Below are 14073 nucleotides of genomic sequence, written 5' to 3' on the forward strand. Positions count from 1 at the left end.
TTGTTCTAAACTTTGTGTTTTATGCTTTCCTCACACTGTAAAAGTTTCTTTGTTTTAATTTCACATTCAGTGGTGTGCAATTACAAACTTTCCAATATTGAACAGAATGTTAGGGCAGGAATGCAAAGAACTCCTCGGGAACTCTGAGAAGGCAGGCGTACTACCCAGAGCCCACCTGTACAGTTGCTCTGCAGTTTCACCCTCAGGTGTTACCCAACATCAGATCTATATTCTGAGCATCAAAAGGTCTTTTGATTGATTCTTTGTTTGGCTTTAAAATAATGTTACTACATCCTTTTCATCTTGATTGAGTAAATGATATTTCAATCAACCAAATTTTCCTGTGACTGAGGTGCAACAATGAGGTGCAGGCTAAGTCTATAATAATCTTGCCATTACTTGCTATGTGATAGTTAAAAAGTAATTTATTTATTCACTTTATATCCCCAAATCACTCCTCTTCTCCTTGAGCCCCCCCCCCCGAAGCTCCTCCCTCATTTCCCCATTTCTCCGCTTCTACTCTGAGAAGGGAGATCTCTCCCTGAATATCTCCTCCCAACACATACATATCAAGTTACTCCAGGGCTAGCTAGGCACATCCTCTCTCACTGAGGCTAGACAGGGCTGTTAGTAGAATGGGTTCCAAAGGCAGGCAGCAGATTCAGGGACAGCTTCTGTTCCAGTTGTTGGGAGACCCACATGAAGACCAAGTTGCACACTTGCTGTGTGTGTGTGTGTGTGTGGGGGGGTGTCGGTCCAGAACTTGTATGTTATTTGGTTGGTGGTTCAGTCTCAGAGATCCCCCAAGGGTCCAGGGTAGTTGACTCTGTTGGTCTTCTTTGTGGAGTCCCTATTCTGTTAGTCCCTCACTTCCCCAGACTCATCCATAAGACTTCCCAAGCTCCGTCTATTGTGGGTCTCTGCATGTTTAGGTCAGCTACTGAGTGGAGCCTCTCAGGGGACAGTTATGCTAGGATCCTGTCTGCCGGCATAACAGAGCATTGTTAATCGTGTCAGGGATTGGTTTGTGCCTATGGGATGGGTCTCAATTTAATGAGCCTCTGTCTCTGCTTTATCTTTGTCCCTGCACATCTTATAGGCAGACCACATTTTATGTTGAAGGTTTTGTGGGTGAGTTGCTCTGGGAGCACTGCCTGGCTACAGGAAATGGTCACTTCAGGATCTGTGTTCCCTACTACCAGGAGTTTCAGCAAGAGTCATCCTCATAGCCACACTGGGACCTTACCCCAACTCTCCCCATGTCTTCATCCACTATCCCCCCTTCCCCATTCTCCATCTTCCCCCTCGTCCATCCATTGTTTTATTATTTTAATTGTGACTATTTTAATTAGAGTATTCCTAAACTTGAGAATACTCTTATCTTGCTAGGTCAGTAGTTTTGCTCTTTAATGAAGATAGATAAAATATTGAATCACAAAATGAGAACATTTAGAAAATTAGGTACCGAGGGAGTAGTGAAACAGGCACATTTATTGCCATTAGTAAGTTGGTAAAAAGTACTGTAATCCTCATGCTTGCAGCTCTGACAGTTTCACCCCTTCCAAATCAAGGATTCCATAGGATTTCATCATCACATGTGATACTGAGCAAATTTGCAAGTGCCTTAAACAGTGCAAGTTAGTGGAGTATGCCAGATCACAGAGGAGGGGTTTCTGCTCCTCCCACTGTAGCTGTGGAGAACAGGGCTGTGTCGGGTCTCCAGCTCCCGCCTCCATGGTTGGGACTGCAGTCTTACAGCAGAGCCAGCTGCTCTGCTCCTTTTTAATCTAGGAAAAGCCACAGATAGATAGCTCCACTTTCCAGAATGCCAGCCAGCATTTTATGACAACAGTGTAATTGACCCTTTAGCTTGCTTTTATGTTTTCCATAAAATTCCCATAAGATTCCAATTTTTGACTAAATTTGACAATTTTAGACTTGTATAACATATAACTCATGAACATTGATAGTAAAGTTTACTATTTGCATCTAGAATATACTAACAAAATGGTTAGAATTGTTCAAAAAAACCAAACTTTCTATTCCTTTATTTGCAGGAAAGGAATTTATAATAAGCTATTGTATTTGCAATAAATAAAAAAAAAACTTCAAGTGTAAAAAAAAATTATTACTGTAACAAAATTGCCTTGTTTTTAGCAATTATCAATGTTCTTAAAAATCTTGCTACCTTGTCAAATTACTATTGAAGGATACATTTTTCCATGTCTTCTGTTTTGTAGATATTTGAGATATTTGGACCTGTTGCCCATCCATTTTATGTGTTACGGTTTAATTCTTCAGATCACATTGAGAGTAAAGGCATCAAAATAAAGGACACTATGTATTTTGCTCCATCAATGAAAGACTTCACTCAATATATATTCACAGAAAAACTCAAACAGTAAGTGCTTCATTGCTGTGTGGTCTTCATGTGTCAGTCATTTGTATTTTAGAAGTGATTCTTCTTAGATGATCATTTCTTATACTTAAATGGTAGCTGTTTTTCAGAGAAGTCATTTTTTTTCTATGAACATCTTTGAGAGCTATGATTTGTCATCAGCATTAACAGGTAGAAAATATGTAATTTTATGCTTTCCCCAGATGCCGTGATCAGCCACTAGGATCACACTGTTTGCAGAACATAGAACTCTTATTCATTGTTTTTTTTCCCCATTATATATTTTGTTATACTTCTATGTAACAGACATATTATACTATGTATAATGTATACTTCAATATTAGTATTACTACATGAGGAAAATTATTTCCAAAAACGTTACAAGTTTAAAGAATTGTTTTAGTTTTTTTGTTTTGTTTTGTTTGTTTGTTTGTTTTCTGGTTGTTTAAGGCAGAGTGTCATGTATCCCTAGCTGGACTTATTCCTGGTCCTCCTACCTCTGTGTACCATGTGCTGAGTTTTCAAGTTTGTACCACAGTGCCTAGCCTTATAAAAAGATACTATTTTCAGATACCACGTAAGAAATTCTCTATGCCATTTTTATGTTAAACTAAGTTTCTAAATTTCATGTACTATTTCAGAAGTGAATATTCTAGTCTTCATAATGGACATGCCATCTATAAGAATCTAAAGGAGAACCATTTGGCTTCAATTATTTTTCCAGCTGTATGTGGTTAATTTTTTTTTTTACATGAAATGATGACAGGATAAATGAGTCATAAAGACATTACATTTTAAATAATGCTTAGGCAGTGACTATTTCATTCTTCTGTGAATATTAAGATGCTACCCGTGTATGTGCTACATATGTAACCTTTAACAGATGCCAGAAAAGGGTTTCTGAAAATGCTTACAACATAGCTAAGTAAAAGCAGATCTGTATTATTGATTTTCAGTTCTGAGAAATATGAATAAACCAGAAAAGGGAGCGGTGAGGCTGTACTGCAGAAACCCTACCCATTTATTCATTTTGGTGCCTCCTTGTGCCTACCTGTGTGCGGACCTTGGCTTTTGGAGTGGAGTGGTTCACCCATTTGTAGTTCTACACCTAACCTACTAGGACTACGTCAGCTCGCTGTCACTTGCTTTCTTGTTGCTTGATCTTTCCTTGGTGAATTTGAGTTTCTTGTGGTAGACCCACTAGCTGAGAACTTTACAATTATCTTTATAAACCCCAGATGAAGCATGGTAAACATCATTTCTAGTACTGATTATGTTCAAAAGGAACACTGAGTTCATGGAAGGTGAACAGGTTAATGACAGCTGACTTAAAAAACAGTCATTGATAATACCATTACAATGTCAAAGATCTCAATGAAAATTTTAAATTTAAAAATTTTAAAGCAATTTAGTTTTCATTTGTGACATTGGTGTCATTGGCACATTGATTTTAGTGGCACTGATTTTGGAGAATCTCATTTTTAAGATCTAATTTAAAGTAGTCAGGATATCTGGTCACAATAATTTGTATTAATATAGTTAAGAAAAATGCCTGAAACCATGAAATAGTTAAGATTAAACCGATTTTTTAAAATGAGGTTTTAGAGATTATAATTATACTCTGATACTTTTTTATAAAACATTTTTTATGTTTACTAATTTTGTCACTAATGACTCATTTCATATAGGTGTCTGATACACTACAGTGTCCTTCAGCGTATTCAGTGTTCCTTCTCCCCAGACTCACCACTTTCTTTTACCGTTTTGTTTTGAGAATCACTCACAAAATTGATGGTATTTCTTAGGTGAGGTAAGGAAAAAGAACTTGTGCCTTTGTCTCCACCTGTTCCTGCAGAGTTGTAGAAAGGGAATTGTTCTGTTGTTGTCATGGTTGCAGCAGCTGGAGCATCTTCTCATGTGAGGCTGTGGAACCAAGTTTTATACAAAGGATTCTCACATCTTCAAAGTGAGAATCAAGTGCAGAAGCACTTACTCCGAACAGCATAACCTTCTACTCATTTCAGATCTCGAGTGTCAGCACATGTCCCAGGTGTGTGTGTGTGTGTGTACGTTTCCTATAGGATGCCTGCGTTATTTGAGATTGATAAAAGACACCAAAAATAGTTTCATTTTCTTGATATTTTCATATAAAAGTAAAGACTGGGCTCATCTAATTTTTCATGGTGTTAGGTTCTATAGGCACTGAACCAAATATGGTCTTTTCCAGGGACAGAGGATCGGATGCTTCTTGGAAGAATGATCAGGAACCACCTCCAGAAGTTAGTATGAGCCTTTTTATTTAACGTTTCATAAGGCATCATATACATTGTTAATTAATTCTAGCTTACTTAGTTTAATTCTCATTTTTATAAATTTTGTTGATAGACAAAATGTTATTACTTAAAAATCAAGTTTACTCTTAAGTTTATTGAATGCCAGTGTGGGAACTGATAACCTTTGGCTGTGATGCAAAAAAGTAAGCCTCCTATTGGGGGTGTGGTAGTGTCAGGAGCATATGCCAACTCTAGTCCCTCATGTTTGTATAACACAGTTATTCCTCTAAAACTTCATCTCTTGATTTTATGTTTTGTGTGTATGTTCATAGGATCTTAGTTTCATCTCCTAAGGTGAGATAGTAATTTAATCTTTCTAGAGCTGTGGGTCTTATTTGAGAATCACAACGAATGAGTCCTAGTTATTTTCTTCTACGCCAGGTGATGGAGAATTGTAGAGATTTTGTTTTATGGCTTTGGTTTAATTGAATATGTAATTTCTGAATACTTCAAATATCTCAGTAGTACAGAAGATCATGGTCTGTTAATTTCTAACCTTTTTGAGGTGTGAGTCAGGTTATGGCCCCTTCAGGAGATCTTACGGGAATTAGTGAATCACTTAGGGAGTAGCTTGTCTTGGTATCTACACCAGATGTTACTTGATGATGCTAAGAATGTGTACTCACTCACATTCTCTGTTATACTTACATCATCTTAATAATGAAGTTGCATGTTTTAAAGCGTTTGGACATCAACATGGGCCTTAAAATTGATCCTATTAAATCCCCATTTTTAGGCCTCAGGATTAAAATTAGTAATTTTGGTAATGTCAAGTTCTTAGGAAATTTGTTTGCTTAGATTTACTCTTTTACAGAAGCAAATCCCACATGCTGTATGATTGTGGTTTTTGGGGGGTGGGGGTGGCAGACTAGCTCTTGGAAAATGTTGGGATTCAATTTTATATAGTAGTTAATGGCATCTTGCACTCTAGAATTCTCTAATTTTAGACCATGGTAAAATGCTGGACATAAAGGTTTCTTAGACATAAATCTTACTCATCTTTATAATTCTAATATACATATACAAACTTTATAATGGATTTAAATATTCCATGAATGCAAAATTGAATTTGTAGAAGAAAGATGGTTTTAGGGGATGAAAGCAAAAAAACTTGTCCCAATTAAATTTTTCTCCCTCTCACTTCTGAGAAGACAGTTAACCTGATCCTACAGTGTTCTGGTTCTGTTATTAGAGAAAAGTTTTGGTTTGCCTTACAGAGCCCATTTACTTTATGTACTCTATTTTTTGGACTGTGTGCTCAGTAAGTCTTTGCTGCTTTTTCCTTACCCACCTGACACTCCTCTACTATCAGAGTTGGTTTGTTGTATTGTGGGTTTTTTTTTTTTTTGATATTTTATTTATTTACATTTCCAATATCCTTTCTGGTTTCCCCTCGGGAAACCCCGTCTCCCATCCTCCTTCCCTCCTGCTTCTACGAAGGTGCTACCCCCCACCCACCCACTTCCCCCTTCTCACCCTGGCATTCCTCTACACTGGGTCATTGAGCCTTCCCAGGACCAAGGGCCTCTCCTCCCATTGATGTCCGACAAGGCCATCCTCTGCTACATATGCAGCTAAAGCCATGGGTTCCTCCATGTGTACTCTTTGTTTGGTGGTTTAATCCCTGGGGGGGGGGGGGGTCTGGTTGGTTAATATTGTTCTTCTTGTGGATTGCAAACACCTTCAGCTCCTTCAGTCCCTTCACTAACTCCATTGGGGATCCTGTGCTCAGTCCAGTGGTTGTCTGTGAGCATCTGCCTCTGTGTTTGTCAGGCTCTGGCAGAGCTTCTCAGGAGACAGCTATAACAGGCTCCTGTCAGCATGTACTTGTTAGCATCTGCAATAGTGCCTGGGTTTGGTGTCTGTATATGGGATGGATCCCCAGGTGGGGCAGTCTCTGGATGGCTTTTCCTTCAGTCTGCTCCATACTTTGTCTCCATATTTCCTCCTGTATTTTGTTCCCCCCCTTCTAAGAAGCACTGAAGCACCCACACTCTTGCCTTCCTTCTTGAGCTTCATGTGGTCTGTGAATTTTATCTTGGCTATTCTGAGCTTTGGGGCTAATATCCACTTACCAGTGAGTACAGAGTACATGCCATGTGTGTTCTTTTGTGACTGGGTTACCTTACTCAGGATGATATTTTCTAGTTCCATCCATTTGCCTAAAAATTCATTGTATTGTGTATAAGGTTGATGGACAAAGCTTGTGCTTGAATTTGAGTGAGCAAGTCATAGAATGATGTCTTTTATCCCTCTTTTGGATCTGATGATGTGTTAAAAAAAAAGTAGCTTAGTCTTCATTACTGCTTTCTTTGATTTTCTTTGGCATTCTCTGGCAGCTGGCATGATAATGAATCTTAAATTTAAGCATAAAGTTGGACTTCTGGCCAAGTAATGAAATATATTCCATATCTGAATATTGCTAATTTTGGCATTTTAAAGTTACCTATCTGAAGATTTCTAGGAATTAAATAGACCAAAACCAAACAACCAAACAAAGATCCAGAGTGTCCAGCTTAACAAACTTATTAGGGCTTAAAATAAAAGTAACCAGATTTTTTGTTATTATTTTAGTTGTTAACCCACATATTGATAGGTAGTACTAAGTTGAAGTAAGCACCTCTCCTCCGGTCAGTGAGTAAGCTATGGTTTGAGCAAGTGTCTACTGTCTCATTGGCAAACCGATGCTAAGTGTGTCTGTACTTTTATCTGCAAGGCCTTGGATTTCAGTGATGATGAGAAAGAAAAAGAAGCCAAACAGAGGAAAAAATCTCAGATTCAAGGCCGCAAAAAACTCAAATCTGAATTGAATGAGTCAGGTGAGTATATTGTTTATAAAGTCATTTTTGGCCTTCGTCTACAAATAGGTAAGTACAAATTAGCATCTGCTGGTGCCCCTCACCCTGGAGGTGTTACACTGCATGGGCTGTGTTGAGAGCCCTCTAAGGAGCTCCATCTCTAGTTGTCTTCTAGGGTGACAACTGAGCCTGTGAGGCGGCTGTGCTGCCAGCATAGTTTGTCAGCAAGTCTGTGTATGTGCCTATGATTAGACCTCAGTGCATGGCACCCGATTCCCACTATTTATTTTGACATTCTCTTTTATAATATCTTCATTTTTAAAAATTAAGCTTTTTGAGATAATTGTAGATTTACATAGTTGTATTAAACATCAGGAGAGATTTATTATATGTCTTTCACCCCATTTCTTTAACTTGCAACATCTTATAAACTGCTGTCTCATTTATATTTCCAGGAGCAGAACAGAGTGCTCATCAGTCCTCTGTCTGCTTTCTAGGTGTGGCTGCATCTGTCTTTCTCCCCTTAGTTCATGACAAGCATCGCTGTCTGTCTGCCTGCCTATGTTTCTCTGCCCCTTCCTCCTCTGTCTTACATGTGCAGTTGCTGGGCTTGGGGTTGCTTTGTCTGTGCTGGTCTCCGTTTCTTTAATATCTGGTCATTTCAGGAATGTCAGTGAAATCCTGTAGTTGATCACACAGTGTTAAAATCACACATTGCTTTTGGTGCTGATCATACTTTCCTAGAAATTCATCCAAGTTGCTAGCTGTGTAGATTGTTCTTTCTGGAGTTCTGTCCTGGAGGGAATTGTACCATAGTTTAACTACTTTTCCATTAAGGAACATCTGGTTTTCTTTTCTTTGTTTTTGTTGTTGTTGTTGTTTGGGGGGGGGGTCAGGAACAAATCTTCTATTGTACAGGCTTTTAAAATAAATTTTCATTTCTCTAGCACAAATACTGGGCAGGAATGTAGCCTTCCTGCTCAACCTTGGATGTGGACAGGGATAATGCTGTGGGGTTTCTGTGGGTGTGAATGCAGTTATTAGTAAATGGCTTCTGTTTTGCTGGTCTTCCCTAATCTTTAAGCATAAGTTGTGCCTTTTCAATTCATTTAAATTTACATTTTCTGTCATGTTAGTAACTTAAGGAATAGAAGTCACTTTTTGACAATGATCTTGATATAATAAACTAAATTTTAATTTTTCTTTTATTTCTGCTATCAAAGGTGAAGATTTTGGTGAAGTGCATCAGAATTGGAATGCTTGTAGCTCTTCAGAACATTCAAAAGGATATCACAACAGGGAAGTCACAAGAGGCTTTCCAAGGGGTAGATATTCTCGAGGAAGCCATGCCAGGCCTCCACCTCAACAGTACTATAACTCAGATCATATGGCATCTCAAGAGAGTTTGGGATTTCCACCTCAGAGACAAGATAATCCTGTCATGCCCCACTATCCTTTTCCCCCGCCCATGTTTGATATGCATAACTTTCCACTCCTGCCTCCACCCCCACCCCCGCCCCCACCAACTGTAAGCATGGGGTGGGCTGCACCTAGCATGGCCTCTCATCCTGTGTTTAACTTACCATACTCCATGCCCCCACCACCCCTTCCTCCACCTCCCCCCCCTCCCTCTCCTGGGGAAAGTAATTCTTCTCATTTTGGACCTCACTATTAGTTATATGCCTGTATTTCAGAGAAATATGGTAAATTTTTTAACATATATTATGGAGTTAGATTTTTTTAAAAAATTGTAAAATACTAAATCAAATGACTCAATTATATGTTCATATATATTTTAAATATCTCAGTTTTGAGTTCATATGTATTTGTGTTAACCTTTATGAAATGTTATTCATAGGAACAGTTCATCTCATTCTTAATAAACTCCAGTTCATGTAATATTTAAGTAAAATGTTGAATCATGGCCTCTACTACCCACAGCTGGTAGGTAACGTGCATAGTGGTGCTTATGAAGTAGGTTTCCTTACAGTCTCTAATGTACTGAACACTGAGTGTCTTTTTATGTTGAAGTCCTACTAAGAGTCTTTAAAATAAAGTATTTTTCTAAATTTGACACTTTTGGAATTGATTATAAGTGCAAGAATTCTTTAAACTTGATTTTCCTAAGCAAGTTAGGGGTGTGAAGGAGGAAGAAGACACTACTGGCCAAAGCTCTCGCTAGCTGGTTAGTATTAACTATGCTGACAGACTTCAGTGTCTATGTAGCTGTCCATTATTTAGACTCCCACCTGAAAGTTGGTAAATGGATTTACTGAAGGACATGGCTTATTAGGCAGTGCAGTTCTATAGCAGTGCACCACAGACTGAGTAATTCATATTAAAAAAAAAAATGACCACCCCTGTTTTGGAGTCCTGGAAGCCCAGTGTAAAAGTGCCAATGTCTGCTAAGGGCCTACTTGCTGCTTTATCACATGGTAAAATCGGTTGGGGAAAATGGGGTATTTTGATTGTCCTAGCCACTTTATGAAGTGACACCCCATTGTCGAAGCCCGTTTTTAAAGATCCCACATTCAGTTCTCTTCCAATAACAAACATGAGTTTGGGAGGGGACAGTCAGACCATAGGAGAACATTTTGGAAAAGTGAATTAAGTATGCCATGCCACTGTAATGAGATGGTTACTAAAAGTCCTTAGTCATCGATGCTAAGTCGAGAAGGGACAGAGTCAGGTAGAGGCAGCACCTCCTCTTTTGTCCACTTTGCACTGCTCCACTCCTTCTATACTTTCTGTTACCTTTATGTGTTAACTGTTTTTGCTAATAAAACATCATTTGATGAGAATCTGAGTGTTATCGTTTCAACTGCTAATGTGAAGGAGGGGTTTAAGGTCCCAATATTTAAAAGACGGCTTCATGTTCTCTCTACGGTGATACTCTCAAGCACTGCTGCTTTGAGAAGACACAGCTCAAACGTAGTGTATCACTGATGCTTCAACAGTAATGGCTGGTTTTTAAATTCGATTATATGCATTTATATATTTTGATATTGTAAGTAACTTTGATATTTCTGTTAGGTCTTTCACAAAATTCCAATTGTTGAGTCTCTACTACTAAACACCTTTAGTCTGCCTTACCTCCAAATGACTTAAGACAGGAAGTACAAACTCAGTGATGAAATATCCTAAGATTTAAACAAATTCTTTACATGGAGTGCTATCATCTCATTCTCAAGGTACTTAGAACTTGGTTAAAACAGTCATGCCATGTACTGCTATGATTATGTGCTGGGGACACTAGCTCAGTGGCTTATTAAATATGAGCCCTTAAAATTAGAAACTTGACATTTGCAGAATGGATTAATCTTCATGTTGACACACAGTGAGCCTCCCTAAAACACATGTTCAGACTCTGCTTGTTTGGCATCAGAACCTATGAGGTGTGCATGCACGCATACATACATGCACAGAACTTTCAGTCTGGTTTGGGCTGAAAATTTAAAATATCAAAAGACTCATTTCCAAAAACCCATCAGGTATTGTTAAAGCTGATCTATTTATGACTTAATCCAGTTAAGATTCTTAAGAAATACATCAGTATCTTTTGCAGACCTTGTAATGCCGAATACTCAGCTTCTCGTTTTTATGACTTTGCTCATCCTTATGTATGTGAATATAAATTAATATGGTAACAAACAAGATTCTTCACTGTTGTGTTCTGAGATATTAAGGACACACTATACTATAGTTGAAGCCAAGGTTGGACGATATTTTTTTTTTTATCTCTTCAATATTTCCTAGCAGATACTGTTTAAGCTTCTAGCAGCAATAATCTCACATCATATTTATACTGTGTGTCTAAATTCTTGTAGTGAATTAGATGTGTACGACTACTTAGTGTACTGGGAAAAAGAAACAAATGTATGCATTGGTAAACGAATAATGAAATCACAAAATGAAAAATAACATTCCTTAGTGCAAATAAAGTTTCATTGTGTGCTCTATATTCTATGCTGCTATTCATGCTTGTTATTTGAAACCTAGTATGAAAACCTCACCATGACATACCAGTTGTTCATTGCCTCTTCTCTTTTGTAAGGTTGATGAATGGCAAATCCATCTCACACTGTAGTACCTTACAGTTCATTTCATTACTTTATCCCCCAAACAGAACAAACCGACCTTGTTCATGTGGTAAAAGCTTTCATCTATGTTGAGGGTAGAGGAGCCAAATGCTTTTTCTAACAAGAGATGTGATCCTAAAGATAGCCTAGCACAGATACAAAGGGACAGATCTGTTAGCAGGTACGGCCCATTGAAGTGTGGTAAATAGATGACAGCAGTCAGTGTGGTGATGGTAGAGATGGTCTAAATAAAATGTTCTCAGTACTAATTGCCAGTCATTGGGCAAAACCTGTTAGCATACCTCTCTAAAGCTTTTATGGTGTGCTCTGATGACACACGGGAGTGCTGGGGAACATTTGTTCCCCCCCAACAGCTCTTGAAACATCCGATGATGTATCATGCAGTGTTTTGTTTCAGACATGATTTGGCACCATCAGGCTCAATTATGGATGCTGTTTCCGGGTATGATTCGTTTGATGTAGATAGTTACAGTGCTTTGGGTTTTGACTGTGTAATTATTGGTATATTAGTAACAATACAGGTTCAGATGAATTGAGTTTACAAGTTATAGGCAGGAATGGTTTTAAGAAAAGAAATAGCTGAAGGCATTAACTTTGTTAATGTATTCCAATACTGTTAATGTTGAGTCATTCAAAACTGGCTAAAATGTGGCAGTTGCGTATGGTTTAATCTGATGTATGTAGATTGTGGACATATTGCTTTCTGTATATATTTCTTCATAGAACTTTGCCTATAAGTGCTATAGGGATGGTTGGTGGGATTTTGTAGTATGGTGTGGTGGTTTGAATGAGAATGACCCTCATAGGCTCATGTTTGACTTGAATGCTTGGGTTCCAGTTAGCAGAACTATTTGAGAAGGATTAGGAGACACGCCTATGTTGGAATAGGTATAGCCTTGTTGGATCTCTTTCTTCCCTTCTCCCCCTCCCTCCCCCTCCCCCTCCTCTCCCTCCCCCTCCTCCTCCCTCTCCCCCCCCTCCTCCTCCCCCTCCTCTCCCTCTCCCTCTCCTCCCTCTCCCTCTCCCTCTCCCTCTCCCTCTCCCTCTCCCTCTCCCTCTCCCTCTCCCTCTCCCTCTCCCTCTCCCTCTCCCTCTCCCTCTCCCTCTCCCTCTCCCTCTCCCTCTCCCTCTCCCTCTCCCTCTCCCTCTCCCTCTCCCTCTCCCTCTCCCTCTCCCTCTCCCTCTCCCTCTCCCTCTCCCTCTCCCCCCCTCCCCCTCTCCCTCTCCCTCTCCCTCTCCCTCTCCCTCTCCCTCTCCCTCTCCCTCTCCCTCTCCCCCCCTCCCCCTCCCCCTCCCCCTCTCCCTCTCCTCCCTCTCCCTCTCCTCCCTCTCCCTCTCCCCCTCCTCTCCCTCTCCCTCTCCTCCCTCTCCCTCTCCCTCTCCGTCTCCCTCTCCCTCTCCCTCTCCCTCTCCCTCCTCCTCCCCCTCCTCCTCCCCCTCCTCCCCCTCCTCCCCCTCCTCCTCCCCCTCCTCTCCCTCTCCCTCTCCCTCTCCCTCTTCTCCCTCTCCCCCTCCCCCTCCGCCTCCCTCTGCCTCCCTCTCTCCCTCTCACCCTTCAGAGATAATAATCAAACTCATGATTAAATGCTTCCCTCTATAAAAGTTGCCTTGGTCGTGCATCCCTTTCACAGAAATCGAACAGTAACTAAGACACATGTGTGTCTCAGAGATGGCTCATCCTGCTAAGATAATTAGACCAAAAGCAACCACTGCTCTTTGGTGTAGTCTGTAGGCTTTTCTTACCCAATCTTTCTGAAATGCCTTAAATCCATGCTGTACACAGGATCTGTGCCTCACCTTGTTTTCAGGAGAGAGAGAGGACAAGAAGCAATCCATAAGATGTTTAGAGCAAGAACAACATGCAAAAATGTTTCTAAATCTGATAATGTTCAAATATTCAAATTTTTTATTGTAATTGTGCTTGTCAGCTGTACATACTAATTTTCACTTACCTATGGTACTTTGTAACCTTCCCTCCTTTCTTGTGTCTTCTTATACTTGTCCAATCTACTTTCAGGTCTATTTTCCTTTTTGCTCCCTAGCTTCACATTGGTGGGCGGTCAGCTACTTTTAGTTAAACATGGTCCCCCCTGCTTCATTCCATTTTCCTGAACAGGACCTGATTTGGGGGCGGGGGTTGAATACTCTGCTATGTATCGATATTATTTTCTGTGTGTTTAATCAGTTGATAGCCACATAGGCTGACTTCACAGTGTGGCTCTTGGGAACAGTGCTTCAGTAAGCATGTATGTACAGATGTCCTTAGTACCCTGACTTTGTTCCCTTTGAATCTTTATTGCTAGATCACGCGGTATGTATTGTATTACCTTGTTGTATTATTATATTAGGGGGGTATATATTTTTCATAGTAGCTATACTATGTACTAATCTACATTCTCCTCCTCCCACCCCCACCTCCCCCAAATTAATAAGGGTTTCTTTTA

General features: G+C 39.7%; 1 protein-coding gene across 1 annotated transcript in view; it reads left to right on the forward strand.

Moving 5' to 3' along the window:
- Nucleotides 1-11488, forward strand: part of Naf1 (nuclear assembly factor 1 ribonucleoprotein) — a 29739-nt gene extending 18251 nt beyond the window's left edge. The window contains exons 5-8 of the mRNA XM_034520925.1: nucleotides 2241-2401; nucleotides 4626-4677; nucleotides 7448-7550; nucleotides 8753-11488. Of these exons, the coding sequence (XP_034376816.1) occupies nucleotides 2241-2401; nucleotides 4626-4677; nucleotides 7448-7550; nucleotides 8753-9204 (768 nt within the window). The 3' untranslated portion in view covers nucleotides 9205-11488. The remainder of the gene's footprint in view (nucleotides 1-2240; nucleotides 2402-4625; nucleotides 4678-7447; nucleotides 7551-8752) is intronic.
- The last annotated feature ends 2585 nt before the right edge of the window (nucleotides 11489-14073 follow it).

Source organism: Arvicanthis niloticus, chromosome 16 (genome assembly GCF_011762505.2).
Source record: "Arvicanthis niloticus isolate mArvNil1 chromosome 16, mArvNil1.pat.X, whole genome shotgun sequence".
Taxonomy (NCBI): domain Eukaryota; kingdom Metazoa; phylum Chordata; class Mammalia; order Rodentia; family Muridae; genus Arvicanthis; species Arvicanthis niloticus.